Here is a 23,925-nt window from a genome sequence, read left to right as displayed (position 1 = left end):
GCCAGGAGGGTGAACACATTACAACAAAAAAAGGGGGGATGGGTGGTGGGATTTGGTGCAGAACACCATGAAACCAACATGTCAAACTGCTGAGAGCGCAGTGGCAGCCATTCAGCTCTTAAGTCAGGCTGAAGTCTGGAACTGGAAACGAGAGCAAACGAATCCTGCAGGAAACTGATCAATCATAGTAAAACACCATCGAACACATCAGGTGACCTAACACTGTCGAGCCGCTCTGAAGATTAGGAACATTGTCGAGACGCTGAAGTCCAAAACTCGTCATAGAATAAACTAGAATTGACTAAAGGCCCAACGATCTGTCAGTGTTCCCGTCTCCACGGTCATGGCTCTGCAGGATTGTTGCAGACATTGTGTTGTATGTTCAGCTGCCAGTTTATTATGTTCACACTAAAACTGATGCAGTGTAATACAACAGTCCTGTAATAAATCTTCCTTCATGAAGGTTATAATGTTCAGTCTTTATCTAAACTGTGTCATATCATTAATACATTTTTAAACTTCCAATTATCTGTTAGTATTGGCCTCATCGATCCGGTATCGGTCATGTCCCCGACCTCCGGGTTTTCTAAACGATTTTTAGAAAATAGAATTTTAGTGATGTTTTCTGCCAAAAATAAATCAGAAATTAATTTATAATTAAAAGAAATCCAACATTCAAGTAGCTTGCAAACTGTGTAGAAATATAAGATCTTAGCTGGTTGCAGCGACGCAGCAGACACGCAGCCAGTGTACTCGTACCAGATCATACAACGCAACACAGTGGGTTCCCGGCGTAAAAGTGGTGACGTCACAATGAAAACTAAAACCTGGGATCAGTTCATCATTTAGTAACATGACTCAGACTCAAGCACTCCTTCATGCTGACACAGAAAACCTCTTCTGTCTTAATTTGTTTAATCTCAGACGCAACGTTTTACAAATGTTGGAGCTCGGTGTTTCACTGCTGGCTGTTTCTCCACCATTTTTGTTTCACTGGAGCATTTTAACTTTTCAGGCTCAGCGCTGGCTTGAAAATTGCACTTGAATTTGCATCTGAACTGGCATTAAGAACACATTAAGGTTAGGTTGCAGATAGCTATTTTTATTCTTCAGTCTGAGTGCATTGGATAGCAGGGACTGTGTGTGTGTGTGTGTGTGTGTGTGTGTGTGTGTGTGTGTGTGTGTGTGTGTGTGTGTGAGTGTGTGTGTGTGTGTGTGTGTGTGAGTCATGCTCCTCTCCCTGGATTTTCTTCAGGAGGAGGTGGGAGCTGTTCTCAGCGCCGTTACACTGCGTTCTCCTGAGGAAATGAGCTCCACAGCTCAGATAATGAGACGCAGCAGGAGAACAGAGCGGGCCGGGCTGCTGGCACTGATACAGCAACTTCTCAAAACTCACCGTCTGATTGTTGGACTGCATTTTATTTATTACAGAGACCACTGTGTCCCCAGTCTGCCTCTCTCTGCCCATTAGCATTGCAGTTTTTTTTTTTAACCTTTTAATCAGGAGCCTCAGAACATGAAGCTTTGGCACAGACTCTCAAACTAGCAAACTTCTACTGATGTCGTAAAGCAGATTATTGCTCTTTATATTGCGGCTGATGCGATGATGTAATAATTTGGAATAATTCATGAGGTTATTAGTCATAAATCATCAGATTTTGGTCCTTAGTGAACCGTGGCTGTTACGGCCTCCCTAACAAAACTACAGGCTCCAACCGGAGACCGGATGCATAAACGGACGCCAGACAGAGATGCAAAAATTTATTTTAAACACAGCAAAAATGTAAAGTACTCAACAAAACCAAAACCGATTGAAGTACCGGTGATCTCCAACCTGACAACTAAAATAAGAAAGTAAAACAACAACACCCCGGCACTCTGACTCATGCTGGAGAACGAGGATCAGGTTGGGAGGAGGTTCCCGAGCACTTGACGGATACATGGCAAAATGTGACTTTTGAAGTTAAAACCATTGAAGAGCGTCCCAGAAGGTTCAGCACTTCTGGCCACGGGTTGGATTTCAACTCACGACCACGCTCGTGTTGCTGGAAACACTTCCTGTTGTGTTGTAGGACTGAATTTGCAGCCGTGTGTTTGTTTATTTGCAGGTGTTGTGATTCTGTTTTTTTTGCAGTGCATGTGTCGTCAGATTGATGAAGATTGTTTGTGTATTTGTTTTCCTGAAGTTGCGTTGCGTCGACCTCTCAGGGCTCTGACCGCATCAGTGTTTCCAAAAATACATTTCAGTTCAAACTTTGCTCTGTGTTGAACTTGTAAAAGACTTCAAGGCCAAATTTGAGCCTCTGAAGTCGCAGCTTTCAGCAGCACCTTATTCTCAAATGTTTTTTAAGAGTGAGTCATCAGCCAAACATTTAGAAAACACAAAACAAAAGCTGCCTCAAGGGTCAACCCTGACCCCTTTTTTTGAAGGAGATTTAACTTCTCCACAGAGGAGAAATTGAGCTCTTGTTTGAGTGAAAATCTGCTGGGGCCAGATCAACTTTAAAATCTCTTATTATGTTACACATACATTGTATTTTCCCACAAAAAAGATTGTGCAGAATGTGAACTATCAATATATTAGTAATAAAAACAGTTTCAATCTCTTTAAATCTCCACATTTAATGTCTCATATTTCCCCGTAATTTGCAAAATCATAGGACAGACCACGTTAATAAATTTAAAATTAAGTTCTTAAACCCTTAAATCTCTAAGGATGAAGAACAGAAGCAACAATTATTGACTGATGTTCTTGTTTTTAAACTCTAACATCACAGTCAGCTAATTAAAATACAGTAGGAGGATAAAACAAACACCAGTGCCTGTTGTCTGCCTTTAATCCCCCTCTCGCCGGTTTGTTGTGTTCGCTGCTCGTCACTTCTGAAGCCGGTCGTGTTCTTTGTTAATCACTGATATCAGAGAACGCTGTGTGACAATAGATTACAGCTTCCTGTTAAGTTTTTACCAACAAGTCCGACAAACTAAATGATAACATGTTTGTTATTGTCGTCCTCTCCTCCTTTCTGATCTGACCTGATGTGTGTGGACTGAGGAGAGGGTTGTACCGACGGACGATGACCTCAGTGATGGACGATCATCAGAGCGATGGCTGAGAGCTCATGTCTTTGAAAATGTCAAGGCGATATTTGGCTTGTTTTCCCATTAACGTAGTAACTTATTATCATTATTTGTAGCATTGAACTAATGTTAAATTTAATCTGCCCTGCCATAGTTTCATGTATATAACGACACACACACATAGACACACATGAAGTGTGTAGATGCTGCTGAGGTTTGAAAGGCAGAACATTCAGTTCAGTTTCTAAGCTGCTGCTTTTTTAGTTTGTAAACAGAACTGTGGGACAGTCTTTTATTTTGAAGTGTTGATCCATAAGAAGATATATTTGTGGTTTTAAGAACCAAAAACCATCTCAGTGTAGTTTCACATCTCCTCTCTCAGGCTTCTCTCTGGAGCTCTAGTAACAACAGGTCGGTGAGCCAATCAGAAGAGAGGAGGCTCTGAGCCTCTCTTCTGATTGGCTGACTGTTTTCTGACTGATCCAATAAAAATATAGCAGATTTCAGGTAAAAACACTCAGAGAAACCAAATCCTGTAAAGGTTTGGATGGTGGGTCCAGGTGGGCGGGGCTTGGTGACTGCTTTGTTGTGACATCACAAAGTTCCAGAAGTCCTGACGGCTGGTTTTAACCATTTTCCAGAATGACTTTAGAGGACTTCATCACTCATCAGAATCATGGGATGTGTTTTGCTTTGTTCTTTAATGACACACTATAAATGAAACCTACAAAGACGTTCCCCTTTGGCCACACCCCAGTTGGTGACATCACAGCTGCTGCTTTTATTTCACAGAAGAAAGAAAGAAGAAACTCCAGCTGTGAAATCAGTGCACGGGCGAAACTACGACATTGTTCAACTCAAAGAAGAAGAGTAACAACAGTTTTCTTGTGTGTGTGACTCACTGCTGAATCAGTCTTTATCTGAGTCTGTGTCTTGAGACAGCCGGACTATTCTTGGTCCTGTCTTCACATCATCGTGGACCCGCACCTGTCAATCATCTTGACGAGCTGTCATCTCTCCTGAAGCTGAAGGCGGCAGAGACAAGCAGCACAATTAAAAACGCCGCCGCCTCACTGGTTTCCGTCACTCCTTCCTTTCACCTGAGATCACGACACGTGACAAACAGTCCGACGCGTCCCGGTTAACTTACGGCAAATATCATCAACATTTGATTCATCACTTCCATTGTGGGAGTTTGTGACAAGCATCAGAGCTAACAGAAGAGTTAAAGGCTCCATTCACCAAATTTACAAATCAAAAAAATCTCACTTTCGTCTAGTCGTGTGTAACCATGGAGATAGTTTGGTTTTATTCCTCCATGTTATGAGATACATGTGTGTGATTTCTTTCGTACCCGTTAATGTTTGAGGTCTTGAGATAACGGGATAAAAACATATTTGTGAGTTTGGCCTTCCTGGGCTTCCGTACTTCATAAACTGAATCATTAACAAAGTAATAGAATTATAAACGATCCAAATTAACAGGAAACTTTACGGCTTCTTTTCACGTGTCTTCAAAATGATCAGGTGGTGACTCAGACAACTGCAGCAGTTTAAGAATCCCGTCCACAGTATTGTCTCGGGATCAATCAATCAATCAATCAAACAATCAATCAGACTTTATTTCACACATACTTTGCACTGAGGAAACACTGAGGACTGGAAAGCAAAGATAAAGACAGAATAATAAAGATAAAATGATAAGATATTAAAACATAGGACATGCGTTACAGTGAATCAAACCATAAATGAAAAGTAAGATTAAAGACAAATATGTAAAGATGAAATAATAAAATGCTAAAAGACAGGAAATGTTTGGAAGAGAATAAAAATAAATAAAAGTTGAGTATTAAAAGGAAACCTGAAAATAATTCTCGGCCTCCGTAATAAAGAGTTTTGTTCATTCTCAAAGATTAAAACACACAGGAGGAAAATTGTTTATAAATTAATTTACTATCATTATTTCTTGGGCTGAAAAACGTCACATTTAATGACACTGAGAAAAAAGAATTATCTTATATTTAACTTAAAAAATAATAATGCTAATCTGCACCTCAGGTCTGTAAACTCCCTGAGGACGTGTCCTCTGCAGATGTGTGCAGATGTTAACATCATGCACATGATGCATCACAACAGATCATCCAGCGAAGTGACACGAAGGGAACACAGTCGCTGTGACACACACACACACACACACACACACAGTGAACCAGTAAACACACCAGCTCCAGTCGGACCCTGCAGCAGCGCCACGGAGGCTGAGAGGAAGTGGCAGGGCATCAGAGCGCTCTCAGTATCATAACACGCCGTCGACATGTGATTCATCCCGGCAGCTGTTTGTGTTGGTGCCACCGTGTAAATTACAGGTCACCATCTGGGGAGGGGATGAATAATTAACAGGCCTGTGATGGGTTCCCCCGGCGGAGAGGCGGCGCTGACGACGCTGGCTGTCGGCTGGTGTTGTCTCAAACGGGCCAGGTCGACATAAATCACAGCGGAGGTGATAATCCGGCCACAGAGAGGGGACAGCCTCGCAGGCTCGTCTCCCGTCGTCGCTGTCGGGCCACAGGAAACTAAGTGGTGAAGGAGCATCAGCAGTGAACTGATGGTGATGCAGAAATAAAGGTCATTAGTCCGTTAAACCTTAACACCGGTTTCCCTCCAGCAGCAGCAAACAGTCGCTCCTGCTCCTCACTGAAATGTCACACATGGCGAACTGAAGACGGGGCTCCGTCACTATTTTAGCAGTGAACTTAATGTGCAGTCGGACCAGTGAACGCAGCACGCAGATAATGTTGGCAATTTATCAAAATTGACGAACCTGGCAGTCTGCTCAGAACAAAACTCAATCTGCCGTCTTCTCACAGGCAGAAAAATTGCGACACATTTGTCTTTCATTGCTGCAGGATGTGGAGGCGGCTCCACCTGCACCTGTCTGAACCCCACAGCCTCCTTCACTGACCCTCCGACTCTGACTCATCTGTAAATGGATGTTGGTGTCAAGCGGTTGTTTTATGACTTGATAGCTTTGTTTTATCTCTGAAGTCTGCTCTCTTGTTTGACGCGGCTGGTTTGCAACATGGAAATTAATAAAGCAGGAAATGACTTTAGATAAAGACAGCAGGCGAATGTGTTTCAATAAACAGGATATTCTCCAGCGTGTGTGTTGCTGTTTGCACAGTATGGGGACTATGTTTATATTTTAATTACATAAGAATATAAGATAATAAACCTAAGAAAAATCACGTGTAACCTGACTCAGTACGCCACCCAGGTCTTGGTCCTGGCCATGGTTATCTCCCAGAATGCAGCTGCTCACTAATGCTGCAGGAATGTGGTCTAGCATCATCACCATCCCTGCACACAAGACGGTATCAACCCAGATGGTGGAACCAGGCAGATGTTCTTTGACCTGTACCGCTGGGTTGTGTTGGTATTTTCAGAATCATGTAACGTTACAGGGCAGAGCTACACAAACGCTGCATTACCGTGAATTAAACCAACAACCTTCTGATTAGTGGACGACCCGTTCTACTTCCTGGGACACAGCCGCTCAGTCTCACAAGTTCAGGGTTAGGGGAAGTTCCAGCATTACAGGTTCGAAAAGAGCGATTTGTTATTGCGGGCATGTTAGCACGCTAATGTTAGTATTTAGCGCAAAGCTCCATTGCACCTAAGTTACGATGGTATGAACCAGAAGAAGCAGCACATTTAAAAACAAATGATCAAAACTTTTACTTGATAAATAACTTTAATTTTAATTAATCAACTATCAAAACAACTGTTGAGTTATTTTCTGTTGACGAATTAATTAATTAAGCACTAATAAACAGCATTAGTACATCTTAGTGATTCCAGACGCAGCTGAACTTCTGACCTCGTACTGTACATCACGTCTGTGCACGTGTGTTCAGGGATTCATACATGATGAAATCCAGTCACCTGTATGTTCCACGTACTCAGCCCACATATTTCCCTCCAATTAAACTGAGCTGTGTGTCAGGTAATGTCAGAAACCGTAGTTCAAACACGCCGTCGCCCTGTCAGGACTTAACGCTGAGCTATTGACAGCTTCAGTCCAAACACATTATGTCGTTACTCGTCTTAATCTGGCGTGTGGTGCTGTCAGCCGCTGTCGACCGCCGCCTCATTACACTCCTCTCAACCTCGGCTGCTGATAACACCCATGGAAGGACGTGTGTGTGTGTGTGTGTGTGTGTGTGTGTGTGTGTGTGTGTGTGTGTGTATGTGTTCAGGAGAACCATGTTTAACTCCACTCAGTGAGACGTCCCCCTCCTTGTCTCGGTGACGCGCTCCAACCTCTTGTTCAGAAGTGGCCCAGATTCAGAACAAACACTCGTGTTCAGGCCGCAATAACGAGACAATTTGTCGCATCTGGAGGGTTTTTGAAGCGTCTGTGACATCACTGCGTGTCCTTGTGTTATTTTGGTACGTATGAGTGTGTCTGTTGACTGTCTGACTCAGATTAGTCCGTGGAGACAATGAAGACTTTCAGAAGCAGAAGAGTGACTGGATTCACCTTACAGGGCCTCATCCTGGTTGTTTTTGCAGTTAAAAGATCATCGGAATAAATAAAGTTTGATTCAAATTAAATTTAAGTGACACTTCTGCCTTTAAGTGCAAAGCCAGGAACAAACTGCATTCGTTGCATGTGTGTCTCTGTTGCATTGCTGATACCACCAGCTCTATCTCTTTACATAGATTTTACAGGTTACTCCACTTTTGGATTTTCTTTTCATTATTAATTAATTTTTGATTTATTTTTGATAGAAAATGTCACTAAAATGTCTCTGTCACATGCAGCTGCTACAGTGGTTAAAAACATTATTATAAATATTTATATTTGTTCATGTCAGTGTCATGTTGAGATTCAGAGAGGTTCCCACTGTCATCAGGCTATACAACAACTCAGCCAAAGGAAGTGGACTAATCTAATTATTATTGTTTATTTATTATTAACTGTTATTATTATTATCACCAATGAGCTAATGGACATATGACTTTTCCCTAGGGCATAAATAAAGTATATATCTATCTAGACATAGAAACTGTAGTGGAAGGAGTCAGTTTTATGTAATATTTTGTAATATAATATTATGTGATGTTGCTGGTGCAATGTCAGTATGACATCAACAGGTCTTTTCTCTGTCTATTTTTGCCAGAAGATGCGTCATGTGTGAAAAATAGGCGAGACGCAGAATCTATAGGTCACGCGACGCAGCATTAAAAACCAAGACGTTCCGCAGCCGCCACGCACACGCTGTGCAGCTAGTGTGATGCCAGCCTCACTGTTATTACAATTTTTACCTTATTTTACGATTATTCAGATAATACTTTGTACAGAATCAGGGCTTCATCTTACACCCTGTGCAAAGCAGTTTTACTTTATTTACTTTATTTATTTTCCGGTCCAGCACCCATGTTTCAAATTCACTCACGCCTATCTGTGCGCCCGTGGGCGTGTTGGTCTTAAAGAGGTGTGTTCAGGCACATTATTGGCGCATTGATATCTTGAAGCAGCTATCTGCTGTCTTGCTTTCTTTAGTTGCAGTACCACAGTTGATCTGTCACTGTGTCCAGGTCCAGTAATGAGACTTTTAGTTTTCTCTTCATTAATCAGTCTGATGCTGTGTTTGTTTTAGCTGTTTGAGCACAGAGATGATCACAGAAACTGCAGAGGCACTTCATGTTTTTAATGTCCATTTAAGAAGAAAATGTAATGATAAAAGAATTATCTTTTCAATTTAACAACAACCTAAACAGCTGCATCAGCTCCTCCAACTCAGGAAGGTAATTTCCTCCATTTTTAATCCATCAACTGTGTAAAAAATATCCTCGTTAGTTTAATCACTTCAGATTTCGTACTCAGCTTCACATGTAGAAAAACACTTCCATGTGACATGTATTATTTCCACCCTGATGAAATAATTGTGAGGTTGAATCTAGTCCACACTGTTCACCATTATCATGCCTGTCATTATTAAAGGCTTTTAACATAATTGTTCTACTTATAAAACTTGTATTTGTTCTACCTCAGAAAACCTGAGGAACTCCTCTGTCCTCACCTTCTGTCTGGTCCACTTTGCTGCTTGGATGATTTTTGTCCTGCAGTTACACAAATATGGATTTATGAGATTTCAGCATCAGTCCATTTTGAATGTACCCAGAAGTGCAGATCACTCTTGGCCATTTTCTGATACGAGCTCACCACTTGCCAGGTCAAAGTGACACGGAGCAAATTCATTTCAGAAACTGCGACTGCACTTTAACTGAGGCTCTGTGGCTCGTACGGGACTCAGTCAGTGGAGTTTGAAGTGCTGTAATGCAGCACCCAGATATATAATTTCTCCCAAGCACTAAATTGCGATTATTAAGATGCATCATTTTTTGAAAGCTTTTTCAAATTCTGCTCAGAGGCATCCGACATACGCCAGTAAGAGACGGACTGAGGGAGAGACTGGGGCAGATCCGTCGCTGCTTCTGCTAATTTCACAGTGGAGATAACATCAAGGTCACATCTCCTCGCCGAGCTCTGAAAGGAATTCTGCCACACGGAGAAAGAAAAATTGCTAATTAAGGTAGACGTATGTGAGGCAGGTTAATGGAGAAAATGTTCATCAGAAACAATTACAGCTCTTCATCACAAAATAACTGCCAGGATGAATTTTAAAAGCCACAGGCTGATGATTTTCCCTCCGGTTCATTCTTCACTTGAACACAATGAACCTGGTTAAAAAAAAGACTAAATACAGAGAAGTCCATTGTTCTTGCTTCTGGGCCAATTTACCCTCTACCCTTATAAAGGATTTATAAATGGCTTATAATTAGTTATTAAATGACTGTTAACACTTTATAAATCATTATAAACAAGTTATAGAACAGTTTTCATACACTGATGCAGGCTCACTCTTCAGCAAGATCAAGTTAATGCTTACTACTCATTAATCTATATACATCCTCTGGATATATGAACATATAAGTTTCTAATATATATGAAATAGTAAAATTTGTATATGTGTATATATATAAAAAAAATATCTATGTGATTAATTTTTACATAGGACGCTTATGTTTTCTATGTCAAAAAAAAATTATGTGTTAACATGATATATTTAATTTATTTATACAAGTTTATTAAAATGACATACATGTTAAAAAATGTATGTGTGTTTATATATGTTTTTCTTACTGTCTCAGACTTTTGGACTTTACTGTTGCAGAAATAAAAACAATATAGAAATACATACATAAATGTATATATTCGTATAGGCTAGATATATATTACAATATATGAAATTGTTCCAATTTCTAATAGGTTTCATATATAATTTTACATATATGTACATATAAAATAAAAACGTACTGTATATTGGAAATTCAGTACATGTACATATATTACATTTGCATATGGATTCACACTCGTTTCTGCTGTGGTGCAGCAGAGAATTTGTGTCATATAGACTCATATAGACCTTTTTTTTATTCCTACAAAAAGGTTCAAGCTTGTTTTTGTTTTGTTTTCTATTTTTTGTGAGTCAGTAAATTCAGCTCAGAATCAATATTTATGTATCCAAGCGCCTCCTCAGTCAGCCGGCCTCCCGGAGCGGCACGAGGAACCGCCGACAAATTTCCATTTAAAAAGTCACTGAAGTTATAATTCACAATGTTCCCGTTGCTAAGTGATAAATCAGAGCCGGGACAGGCCCATAACAGTCCAGAGGGAAGATGAAGGGCGCTGGTGCTTCTCCTCATAAACATGACAACCTGATTGAGGAAGGATGAGATGAACGCCACCACCACCACCTCCTCCTCTTCCTCCACCCTTATTAGTCTCATTGTGTCCGCGGATCAGATCTTTGTTTGAGTGATAAGGCAGTGACGGGAAGTGACGCCGGAGGGATGATTTTAGAGGCTGATGATTAATGATAATGAAATGAAAGCGATAATTGTGCCGGAGATTTGATCTTCCATCAACAAAGGACCTCAACCCACAATTTTTTCCCCTGAATTTTGGTCTTTTCTTTCTCTTGTCAGTGGTAATGAAGCAATTATTCATCCCATCTGGAAACTAAACATCTGTCTCTCACTGAAGGTCACTCTCACATTTTCTCTCCTGCTGCTGTTTGCTTTGCAGAAGCTGTTAATATTAAAAACATAATGGGGAAAGTTAAAGGTTCTTATGTGATTGATTTCAGTTCAAACTTCTGAAAACTGAAAACACCAGATAAACCTACATTACATTTATTTTAAACGTTAATGATCAACGTTATGATGACGTTGACCACGGTGCATTTAGTTTAGATATTTCTGATCAAATATAGTAGTATCCTGACACACCGCTGACCACTTTGTTTAAACACTATTCAATTACAACATTATCACCATAATCACGAATGTCGCTGACTGACTGAGTGATCATAGTTTCACCATTGGTCTGCCGAATGCCACATGGCTGAGTAGGAGTCTCCCTATTGGCCACCTCTTGAGGAGGTCCTTAAGTTTTAAAAGTAAAAGAAGTGCAGAATTATATAGTTGGATTATAATTATAAATGCATTCATGTGTAATTCTAATGTACCTGAAATAAATGTTTGTGCTTGTGTTTTTATTTATGTATTTTCTAGCAAAAGCTTCTCAGAACTTTCTAGCATGAGTTATTATTGATATTGTGAAACTCGGTACTGCTCATTGTTGAATTCTGGGATTCGGCTTTGCCGATGGCACAAAAAGGAAATTAGGGATCTTTAACAAAAACTCCCAGCTGTTCTAACATCATCAGGTTTCTCTGCCCAGAAAGAATCTATTGCAAACACTTACATTTCTTTCCTTTTACTTTCTTCTTTCCGTCTCCATCTCTTCAGGACTCTGGGCTACAAGAACCGGTTCGTTCGAGTTCCTGACGGTCACTTCTGGATCGAGGGGGATCATCACGGACACAGTCTGGACAGCAACAGCTTCGGACCGGTAAGAACTGAACCCACCGCCCTTTGCACAATATGGGTCCAACCAACCAGTCAATACATTAATTCATAAATGTAATGTACAGATTGATCACATTAGGCTGCCTAACAGACACAGAGCTACTGCAGAGTTACACAACAATAAAAAATGGAAATGAAGCTAGCGCTAACATGAGACCTCTCCTAGCCTGCCCCCCTCCTCGTTACGCTCTGCTAAGCCCTTCACCTACATCCTCGTCGCGTTCGCCGTCTCCTCTGATGCAGGAGTCTGGAGCTCACTAGCCTGTGAGTTGGCGTCAGTAGCGACGTCCTCCAGCTGAAAGCCTCGGTGCGGGAGGAGCAGTACAGACCTGAAGCGAGTTCACGTATTGATCGACCATTGTCAGCTCCCGGGAGGGAAAATCTCTGCACTGCTGCCAGAGCTGTTCAATGAGACTGAGTCACAGAAGCCTCTGACAGCACCTCTCCACGTTATGTTAGATATGTTCTGGAGCTTATCTCAGATATATATATATAAAAAAAAAATACATATATATATAAATATATATACTGTAGCTTTAACTCATGGATTTAAGGTTTTGTCCAAAACATACCCAATACACAAAAACCCACTGCTTTATTACATACATTAAAACATTATCTTAATATGATAGCTCCATGTTTTCTTCTTCTTCTGTGTTTTATTTGAAGTGTTGATCCATTAGAAGATATAAAAACCATCTCAGTGTATCTCCTCTCTCAGGCTTCTCTCTGGAGCTCTAGTAACAACAGTTCGGTGAGCCAATCAGAAGAGAGGAGGCTCTGAGCCTCTCTTCTGATTGGCTGACTGTTTTCTGAGTGATCCAATATAAATATAGCAGATTTCAGGTAAAAACACTCAGAGAAACCAAATCCTGCAAGGTTTGGATGGTGGGTCCAGGTGGGCGGGGCTTGGTGACTGCTTTGTTGTGACATCACAAAGTTCCAGAAGTCCTGACGGCTGGTTTTAAGGCTCAGTTTCTGAATACAGGCTGTGTGCATTTCTCTGTGGACTGAGGCTTTGATACTTTCACAGTATTAATATAGAAGCTAGAGCTGATCTATAATCACACTACACATGGACATCTGCCTTTAGATTGTATGGGACCTTTAAGGTTTTAATTCTTTCATTTATATGGAGGACAGTTTGGTGACATATAAAAGCCAAGAAGGCAAAAGCTGTTGTCTAAGAGTCAAACATATTTTGCTGTTAAAGCCTCAGTTAATGACGATCGTGAGGGATGCTCACCCCGTCTTCTCACAGTGAATCCACTGATACATTTTCATGAGAGGTTGCCTTTTTAGAGGAGATAGAAATTCAAGGGGAGGTGGTGTGGCTGTTTAGCTGCACTGTTCTTCAGTCACAGATGAAACTGATTAGTTACTGTGGTTGCAGTTCACACTTCTTCTTATGTTAATTTAAACTGGTTTGAGTCTTGAGTATTTGAGACTAGTTTTAGTGATCATCGTCTGGTGATGAGCAGGAATGTAAACATTTTGTTGAGCAACCCGTCCTGTCTGATCTTCTTTGAAAGTGACATTCATGAAACTGCTGAAATCCCTGATGTTGACTCAGCTCTTGACCACTTTAAGTCCATAACCACGCACCCTTTAAAAAAACAAAAAACAGGGTGCAGAACAGGTCAAGTCCCTGGTTCTCAGCTCAAATCTCATCCTCGCTGAAAGAGAGAAATAAATCCTGGGCTATTTCCAGGTGAACTGGCAAGCCCGGTCACTGGCCGACTTTCAGGTACTTTAGAAACAAATGCACAGCCGCAATAAGGCAGAGTAAAGTTAATTATAATTTGCTTTTAATTCCCGATTCATATTCACATCCATCAAAACTGTAAATTCTCTTAAACGGAAGTCTTCACCCTCATTTCCTCCTCTCACTTCAGCTGATGGATCCTCGATATCAGATCATAAAGAGACTTGTGTTGCTTTTAATGAATTTTCCAGCTGCTGGCAGCCACTTTGAAGAAAACTTATCCAGGACCCCCTCTGCCCACTCTTGATCCTGACTCTCAGACGTCGCCAGGGCCTCATTTTACGCTACAGCTCCTCTCTTCCAGTGGCGTGGCCAACACCTTAGTCGCATTATATTTCAAATATTCAGTTGCTGACAGCTACATTACATATATTTTTAACTTTCCTGTCTTATCTGGTACAGTTCCCACAGTTTTGAAGGCTGCATATGTGACTCCACATTTATTCTAAACAGTTACTGGCCTTTCTCTAAATTGACGTACCTCGCGAAAATACTTGAATCTCTAGTAAATGACAAACTTAAATCATTTCAGCACTCTCTATTTTAAGTAAACATTAATCTGGTTTTAGAGAAAAGCACAACACTGTTACTGACAGTTCAACTTGGGATAATAAGCAACACTGCGCAGCTCTTTTTATTGATCCTTTCAAAGGTATTCAATACAGCTGATCATGCATTACTCGTAAAAAAAAAACAAAAAAACTTAATATTGGTTTTGATGAAGTTGTGTATAATTGGATCCAGAGTTATCTCGTGGACAGACAGCAATGTGTAGCAATAGGAAGCGTTAAATCTGAATTTGTTCAAATTGCAAAAGGTGTCCCACAAGGTTCAGTCATAGGACCTCTTCTGTTTACTCTTTATATACAACATTGTTTCTGCTGCAGCTGAATATAATATCAATCTCTCTGCTGATGATATTGTTTTTTACATTGAAGACTGTACGATCCTCTGTAAAATCTCTCCAGAGTTGAAGCAGCTTCCATTTTAGATTATAGTGACATTCAGGCATGCAACTCTCAAGGTTGGGTGCTCCTCGCCTGTCTGAGAGGCATGAGTTGCATGTGTATTTGTTTATTTAAAAGGCCCTGATTGGAAAGCTGCCTTCATACATTATTTAGTTCATACTCGCTTGGAAGATCTGCTTTTGACTTCTTTGCACCATCCACCTGCAAGTCACCATTAAATATGAATTTGTTGATCCCTCTTAGTCATTTTAGATCCATAATCTCCGACCTTTTAACTTCTTTTTGTACCTGCTTTAATTGATCTTATATTTACATTGTTTATTAATTTTGTGTATATGTTTGATTGTTTTTCTTTAATTATTTTATATCAGTTTGACAAGTTTAAATAAAGACGTAAATGAGCTTAAGCCTCGAAATAACAACTGTCAAAGACCCTATGAGCAAAGCATTAAACCTGAAAACTGATGGATTCCACTGATGGAAAACCACGTTTGTATGGAAGAGATGGACTGAAAAGCCTAGTGAAAATCCATGGATAAATAAATCCAAACCGTGTGTGTGTGTGTGTGTGTGTGTGTGTGTGTGTGTGTGTGTGTGTGTGTGTTTTATGTCATAGGTCAGGGTTTTATCTGTCCAATCTGATGCTGAACCAGGTTTACCCACAACCCCCTTTGGCTGAAGCGGAGATTTACTGCATCCTGAAGGAAACTGATGTGACAGATGATGCTTCTTGTGTGTGTGTGTTTGTGTGTTTGTGTGTGTGTGTGTATGTGTGTATGTGTGTTTGTGTGTATGTGTGTTTGTGTGTGTGTGTGTTTGTGTGTGTTTGTGTGTCTGTGTGTGTTTGTGTGTGTGTGTGTGTGTGTGTGTGTGTGTGTGTGTTGTGTGGTGGTGTGTGTGTTGCCTTTGAGTATTTCCAACACCAAATCGGTGTCGAGGCCGAGCGTGTTTACAGATCTGGATCCTTGTGTCGACTTGGTTTGTCCGTCCTAACAGATGCTGTAGCATCTGCTTCTCCTCCAAACATAAAGATTTCATTAACTCTGCGTTCCCGGCTCCAGCAGAAAGAGCATTAACACCCTCGTATTGACTCCTGCTCTCCGTGTGCCTTTTGTAGTTTGCTCTTCTCGACTTGAGCAGTATAAAATTTTCAGCAGCTGAGGAGCTGTTTGCTATGGACGGCACATTTACAGGCCCGACAGAAGGCCCGGATCTCCAGCTGAACAGAATCTAGCCGAGGAGCTCAGAAGAAATCCCCCAGAGCTCAAATCCAGAACACATGGATTCAGAGCTCTGCAGAGCTTCTCTGGTTTTACATTTTACTCCCAAGACATTTGTGTGTGTGCCGCAGCAGCAGCAGCCAGACAGAGGGACACACAGACAACCATCCACTGTATTCTTATACAGCATTCATATTATAGCTCATAGAGAGTGATTCAGTTTTGATTTGTACAACTTCAGTTGACACAATTAAAACTTGAGCTGAGTGAAGGATGTGTAGGAGCTTTAATTCATTTACAGGTTGAAGGTTCAGTTACATAAACAAGAACTGGTAGATTTCTGCTTATCGACAGGAAAATAATAAACTTGTTGATCTCATAAATTATCAGCCTGCAGACGAACGGTTTATAAACATAATTAGGCATTAACCTCTTTGTTTCCTCCTGTCAGCATCGTAAGCTTTAAAATTATTAGTGGAAGTTGTTTCTATTATTTCATCCACCTGCTGCATATATATTCTGTCAGACATGCTGCACATTTTATAAAATAGTACGTACAGGAAGTGTTAATGAGTGTGAGTATGTGCACGAGCTGGTGTCTCCAGTCAAACACTCGGGTTTGCAGAAACACTTTTAAGGTTGCAATGCCTCCGTTTCGATTGCTGGCAGTTGGTTTGTTAACACATAAAAATCAAAGCAGATGGAGGAATGTGGGAGCGTCGGGGTGCAAGGTCGGAGCTACTGTAGCTATTTCCTGGAAGCAGCGAGCGCCAGTCTAAGCTCAGTTAAAAACATGAAAAGTCTCAACACAAAATAGTCACTATTTGGGTTCATGACAGGTTTCCATTTGATTACACTTCATTCTTATTCAGCTTGACATTGTGTTCATGTTGGCTTTTTTATTATTGTTATAATTATTGTAATTATTATTATTGTATTTTGCTTTAACCAATCAGTAACAAGTGACATATGAATCCTGCTGACTCAAAGCAATTTGGCGAAGGTTATGGAGAAGGATGATTTCGGTTAAACGCTTATAAACACGTGAGCTGTGTCCGACGTCAGTGGCCGCGTCTTTCAGAGGAAGCGGTCTACGACGAAGTGAAGGTCACAAATTGTTGCTCCTGTCACCTAGCAACCTTGACAACACATAAAAATCGGAGGCTTTCAGGCCCTTGGTGTTTTAACGGCTGTACCGTCAGCTGAAACCCAATACCTCTGTAATCCTCGGACTCCCCGTTGGCATTCTCTGCTTTCATTACCGTCATGCAATGAATCTTGGGATAGCTTTGGCACTGAAGGAGCCTTCAAAATGTGACAATCTAGTCGTGCCGCCGTGACGCTATCGTACTTCAGATGCAGCCTTCGAGGGCTGCGACCCCTGAATGGGAGCACAGCTGATGTGTCTCGATTTTTTCTGTGTTAAACCAGACCGTGACCTTCTCCAACCTGAACCCAGGAGCTGTGAGACTCTGAGCAAATCCATGTGAAAGTTTATAACGCTGCAGTTGCTACGAGCATTTTGTTGACTCACCGGATACTGTAGATTAATTGAAAACATTTCCTCTTTATGTCGCTGGAAAACGGATCCGCTCAGCATTACATTTCCCTCCAAACAAATTTGATGCTGCAGATTAGTTGTATGTGTAAAAATCATTGACTGTGTCACAGAAATATGTTGATTTCAGAGGTGCTATCTTCCATCAACCTGCAGAGCTGCATCCATCTTCTCAGGGCTCATCACCATTTTCACAGCCATTTTTCTGTCACTACGTATTTGGCTCTGCCACAGGAATATTTGGCTCTGTCGACAGTGAACACAACACCAGGCCTGCTGGACTTTTACCTTCCTACACGTACATGTGATTTGAAGTAAACTTGTGCCAGGTGTAAATGTGGTGGCCTCTCCGTCTCCTCTCATCTCTCTGCTGTTCTCCCAGCAGTCGTTTTATTGGACAGCACCTCCCGTCCCTCCTAACAGTCATCACCATCACGCACCTCACCAAATCACATCATCTCTTTATTATTGCTGAATGGCAGAAGCATCTCGTCGGGCTTCAGCGTCGTTCTGTTTCTCTGAACGGGAGAAAAAACATCTCGTCACACCACGCACTCACATCTGACAGTTTAACATCTCCGCCAGATATTCATACCGGCGGATATATGTCTAAAACCTCTCAATCAATAGCGTATATATTCATGATGTATCCCATTCAGCGAGGAGGTCTCATTTCAATAATATATTCTTTTTAAATCTGGCCTGCAGTTCTCGCTGCCACCCACCACAGCCTTTCACTCAGAAACACATCAGCTCCCACAAATGATGCACTCAGTCTATGGGTCAATCTGAAATAGTCCAAAACAGACAAAAAAACCACCCACAGCCTCTGAATACCATATATACTGTAAACTCTATATGAAGAGTCTTACTTTTTTACTTTCCACAAACTTTTTCTTCTGATGGGAAGTGAAAACTGTCTGCAGTAAACAGACAGTCAGAGCTTCGTGTCAGTCGATCTCACAGAGGTAAAGCCTATTAAAGCATTTAAAGGTGCAATAAATAAGATTTTTACTGAGCCCAGAGCAGGAAATGACCACAATACATCTGTGGGGGGGGGGGGGGGGGGGGGGGGGGGGGGGGGGTTGATGGAGGTGTTGATCAATACCAGTGAGTCAGCCAGAGCTCGGCCAGAGATTTCTGCCTTTCAGAGCTTCATGTCCGTATCCTAATGTGGGAGAGAACACAGGAAGGAAGGAAGGAACCAGAGAACCAAAGAAAGTACTGTAGAGAAGAAGTAGGAACTGAAGGATGAAGCGAGGAACCGAGTAACAGAGTAATGGAACTATAAGACACCAGTGAATCAAAGAACAAAGAAAATGAAGAGCAAACCAGTGAACAAATGGAAAAGAAGAGGGAACAAAGAACTAAGGAGGAATTAAAGGAACTAAAGAACAAACCCAAGAACCAAGAAATGACACTGGGAACCAGTGCATCACAGAAGGAGTTGAAAAAAAATGAACCAATAAGGAACTGGGGGATTAAAGGGTGATCTAAAGAACCAAAGAAAGAGCCTACACCAAGATACCATGAAAACAGAAGGTACCAGAACCACTGAATCAAAAAAGAAACCAATGAACCATGAAGAAGGTACTAAAGATAAATTCAAGAAGGAAACCGAGGAGATGGACGAAGCCAAGACCAAACAAGAATGGAAAATTATGAGAATGAAGTAACAAATAAAAGGAAGGAAGGGCTGAAGAAACTACAGAAACTAACTTAGGACAAGAACTAGGGAGACATAGAACAAACTAAGGAACGATAAGACACCAGTGAATCAAAGAAGGAACCAAAGAACTAAGAAAATAAATAGCAAACCAAGGAACCGTAGTGGGATCCAGTGAACCAAAGAAACTGGGGGATTAAGGAGGGAGCTAAGGATCTAAAGAAATAAAGAAAAGGCTTAAACCAAGGTACCATGAAAACAGACGGAACCAAGGAAACAAGTACCACAACCAATGAACCATGAAGAAGGTACTAAAGATAAATTAAAGAAGGAAAACAAGGAGATGGACGAAGCAAAGACCAAAAACAAATATCTAAAATGATGAGAACAGACCAAGGAACAAAAGAGAGAACAGAAAAGGAACTGAGGAAACTAATTTAGGAAAAGAACTACGGAGCCAAAGAACAAACTAAGGAAGGATAAGACACCAGAGGGAACCAAGGAACCGTAGTGGGAACCAGTGAACCAGAGGAAGAGCTGAAGGGCCTGGGGGATTAAAGAGGGATTCAAGTGGGAAGAAAAAACATCCTCTGTCTTCATGTTCTTCAGTTTACTTATTTACTTTATTGATCCTCATTCATGTGATGATTAGCCAGTGAGGCGTCATGTCTTTACCACTTGAATCATATTCCTTGAGACTGAAATAAAGACATCTACAGTCTTTAGATGCGGCTCCGGAGTCTTTGCCCTGAGCTGGTTTGGAACATGTTTATAAAAAGGACTCTGTCAGCACTTGCACCAAATATGCAATAAAAATGAAATTAGATTAGATATTTTATTATCATGATGATGTGATGTCTCACTGTCTCGCCTTCGTAGATAACAGCCCTCTGACTTGCTCTTCCACTGCAGCCAAATGAATATTAAGCAGCTGCTTCATTACTTCATGTTATTAAACTGGATCTCGACCTGCAGCTGTTGTGGGGGTGGAGGTTTTTATTTTTTATTTTTTATTTTTTATTTTCTCTTTGTATCGCTCAGACTACAACCCTGCCTGAGCGGCCAGGACGCCCTAAGAAGTCACATCAATCTGTCTGCAGCCAGCCTCGCATGGCGGCACGAGCCAGAGCGCACCGGCTGTCGAAAGGTTACTCTGAAGATGGAGATGAAGTCGGCGCTGTGTGTTTTAATATAGACGCCAGCTTCTCAGAGATAACAGGCGTCATAAAAAGCGTTTGACATTTGCCGGCATGTGCGTTCGACCTTATGCAAAGCAGCTCTAATTGATGCGGCGAGGATGATGTCGGACAACAGAGAGCGACCAGATCTTCAGCTGTCACCTCGCCAGCTTTAATTATCTCCGCCGCTGATGTCTGCAAGTCTCTGGACATGAGTCTGAATGTAAACCAGACCGCTTTAAATCCTCCCAAATAATAATGATTATTCCTCAGGATGCGGTGAAGCTCTTCATCATATTGAGGCAGATGGCCTCGTCACTTTAAGTCAGGAAGTCTTTATTCATTTCAGAAGTTAAGGAACTAAAACAAACACAAGTTTGCACATTAATATACAGTAAATATGTACATTTTAAACTTGTACTAGAAATTACATTTCTTCTCTGACACTTTTAATCTGAATGTGGATTCAAATCAGCGTCAAAATTCAAACTGATCATGGGATACATGTGGGAGGATTTTTTTTTTTTGTACTTCAAGGAAAATAAGTGTTTAAAAAGAATCCCTCATGAGAAATCATTCTCAAAAACCCTGGATCCACACCAAAGTGTAATCACTAATCATTTCATTTAATATTTACCCTAATTAAACGCACAATATGTGACATCTGCCTCTCGGGGTTTCTCAATCAAAACAACAACAAACAAAAGACGGCGTTTGGTGATGTTGTGAAGCAGCGTGGGATCATGGGAGTTGTTGCCGTCAGCAGCTTCTCCTAGTTTGGATTCCTTCAGTGTCGGTGGTTTTTTTCTTTACCAACAGTTGAATTATCCACAGAGAAAAACCAGTCGAAACACCCGTAAAGCAGTTTCTCATCAGAGATTCGCCGACACAGGACGTCTCTGAGCTGAGCTGTCGAACGTTTCCTCAGCTCGTTTCTCTGATAACTTCAGATCCGGACGTCTGACGACTGAAATCCTTCATTTGGTTCAAATAGAGAGTTTAAACCACTGAGGTGAAAAAATTTAATCTTAAAAATGTGACTTAAAACTGGATAAAAGTCAATGTTGAGCTTCTGTCAGACAAACACAACTGACACATGATCATACGGGATATAACGCCCTAACCCTAACCCTAACCCTAACCCTAACCCTAGGTCTGAGAATTGATGGAAACATTTAAGATGATGTAATAACACAACTCAACAACATATAGAACACAGGTCCAGTTGTTTTTAGACATTTTATAATAGAAAAGTTACAGATTAGAACTTTAACTCAGTGAATATTTGTGCAAAAGTTGCTCAGCAGTAAAAAATACATAAATACATGATAGAAGAAGATATTTAATCTGATTATAAATGTATCTGATACATTAAAATAACAGCTGTAGCCGCTAAATTGTTTTTCATTGCCTACTTAATGCAAATCCTTGACGTTTTGGTTCAACATTATTAAACTGATCGTCTTAAATTACTGATACAACTTGAATGAAGGTTTAACTGGATGAGTGCAGCCTCTGAAGACGGCGTGTTGATCCATTAGAGAGAAGAGGTCTCACTCTGCGACTCTGTGAATCCAGGTGTCAAAACTCTAGATTCACTCGCTCGAGATAATTTCTCACATTCACACACAGTTTTCTCTCGTGTGCAGAGACGGCTGCAGCTGTCGCAGAGCGTCTGGAGACAGCAGACTACTGTAAAGATCGGGTTTATCGTGGCTGATATCGATCCGGGGGGATCACCTCGGGACATGATCTATTTCTGACTCTGAGTTTTGTTTTTTTGTTTCCCAGGTGTCGATGGGGCTGCTTCACGGTCGGGCCTCCCACATCATCTGGCCACCGAATCGTTGGCAGCAAATCAAACCGTCCCTCCCCCCAAACCGAGGACCGCTGGACACTGAGGAAGACGAGGGATGAACACACACACACACACACACACACACACATTTCTATACCTCTGGTAATGTCATCTGTCGTCTAACGAGGCGTCTGTTAGCTGAAGGGTTCAGACAGTCAAAGCTGTGTCTGTCTGTACGAAGACATTCTTACACATTGGCTTTTTTCTCAAATGTAAAATTCAGGAGGAAACAGATCGTCTCACACTCTGGGAGTTATTGGACTCTGTATTGATTAAGTGTTTTGTTGCTTTCTTCATTAGCAGTAAAAACGAGGACAGACCAGAGAACAGGGATTCTAACCTGTGATGTTTCCAGATGTCACAGAGAGCTGAAACGACTAATTGATTAATTGATTAAATGATTGACAGAAGATTTATAATATCTGCTATTTTATAAACCAAACATTTGATTGATTAATTGAGGAAATAAAATTAATAAATTGGCAGATTAATCGATGCAGCCCTGTTCTGCCTCTGTGCCACAGATTTTTGAAACTCCACATTTTCTCTCATTGAGGATTTCTTTCATTAGTTTTTGTGATAAATCATATTCCTGTTCATAATCTCAAATAAAAGAAGATCTACTTTAGACCTTAATATTAGAATTTACACTCTTGGGATTCATTTTCATATTCAATATAACAACAGCTTCCATGAAGTTTTTCCAGCACCTACTTTAAATTATCTTTATTGTTTGTTCCTTATACATGACGTCCACCCACACTCTTTTCTCATGTAAAATCCAACTTATTATCTTTGATCTCTGTTGTTCCCTCTGAACTCATTCAGCCTCAGTCAGTCAAGCATCTCACCTTTACCTCTTGGGCTTGTGGGAAATTGTGTTTAAACAGAAACATTAAATAAACTATAATATGACACTGCTTTTGAAAAATGTGCCATCCCTCTCTTGACGTCTAAAAGTGATGTTTGTATATGTAATAACATCCTTGTTTTTCTAGTCCTGAAGCACTAGAAAAACCTACAGAAAAATATTATATAATATGTAAAAACACCCTTCAATTCACCTGTTTTACAGATAGTTATGTGTCTGACTATTTCCTGACTGGGAACTGTTGCCTGGTGACCAGCGGACACTCATCTGGAGAATCACTTTTCTCAGCTAACACTTCACCTAAAAGCAAATACAAATATTTTACTAATTGTTGATTATTCGCTTTAAGGTCTCTAAAAAGATTGTGATGAATTTTGAAAAAGGTGACACAAAACCAAGACCAGGATCTGTCACTAACCTCAGCCACGTTAACCTACATAACAACCAAGGCAGCAACGTCCAAGTCTAAAAAATGAAGCCAACAGACAAGTGCCAAAACCTGCAGTTCCTCTAACGACCACTAGAGTCTGGCTCCAACAGTGAGTCAGTCCCCATAGACTCCCATGTTAAAATGTCCAACTTTACAGCAGAAATAAACAGCCTGTTTACAGCCTGGTACAAAAACTGTTTTGGTCTCTGGAGCTGATTTCGTCCTTCATGACACCTGTTTATATAACTCACCTGTTTATATAACTCACCTGTTTACATTTTATAAAGGACTAAAGTTATGGAGGATTGAGGGCGTGGCCTGTTTGAGTGACAGG

General features: G+C 40.8%; 1 protein-coding gene across 2 annotated transcripts in view; it reads left to right on the top strand.

Moving 5' to 3' along the window:
* Positions 1 to 23,210, top strand: part of immp2l (inner mitochondrial membrane peptidase subunit 2) — a 139,218-nt gene extending 116,008 nt beyond the window's left edge. For both annotated transcript variants that reach the window (XM_022764626.1, XM_022764625.1), the window contains exons 5-6: positions 11,958 to 12,060; positions 22,224 to 23,210. In XM_022764626.1, coding sequence (XP_022620347.1) covers positions 11,958 to 12,060; positions 22,224 to 22,349 — 229 coding nt within the window. In that variant the 3' untranslated portion in view covers positions 22,350 to 23,210. The remainder of the gene's footprint in view (positions 1 to 11,957; positions 12,061 to 22,223) is intronic.
* Positions 23,211 to 23,925: the final 715 nt, after the last annotated feature.

This window comes from Seriola dumerili, unplaced genomic scaffold (assembly GCF_002260705.1).
Source record: "Seriola dumerili isolate Sdu_G_001 unplaced genomic scaffold, Sdu_1.0 BDQW01000550.1, whole genome shotgun sequence".
NCBI lineage: Eukaryota > Metazoa > Chordata > Actinopteri > Carangiformes > Carangidae > Seriola > Seriola dumerili.
Note: the sequence above shows the minus strand (reverse complement) of the source record. Positions and strands in the feature narration are given on the sequence as shown.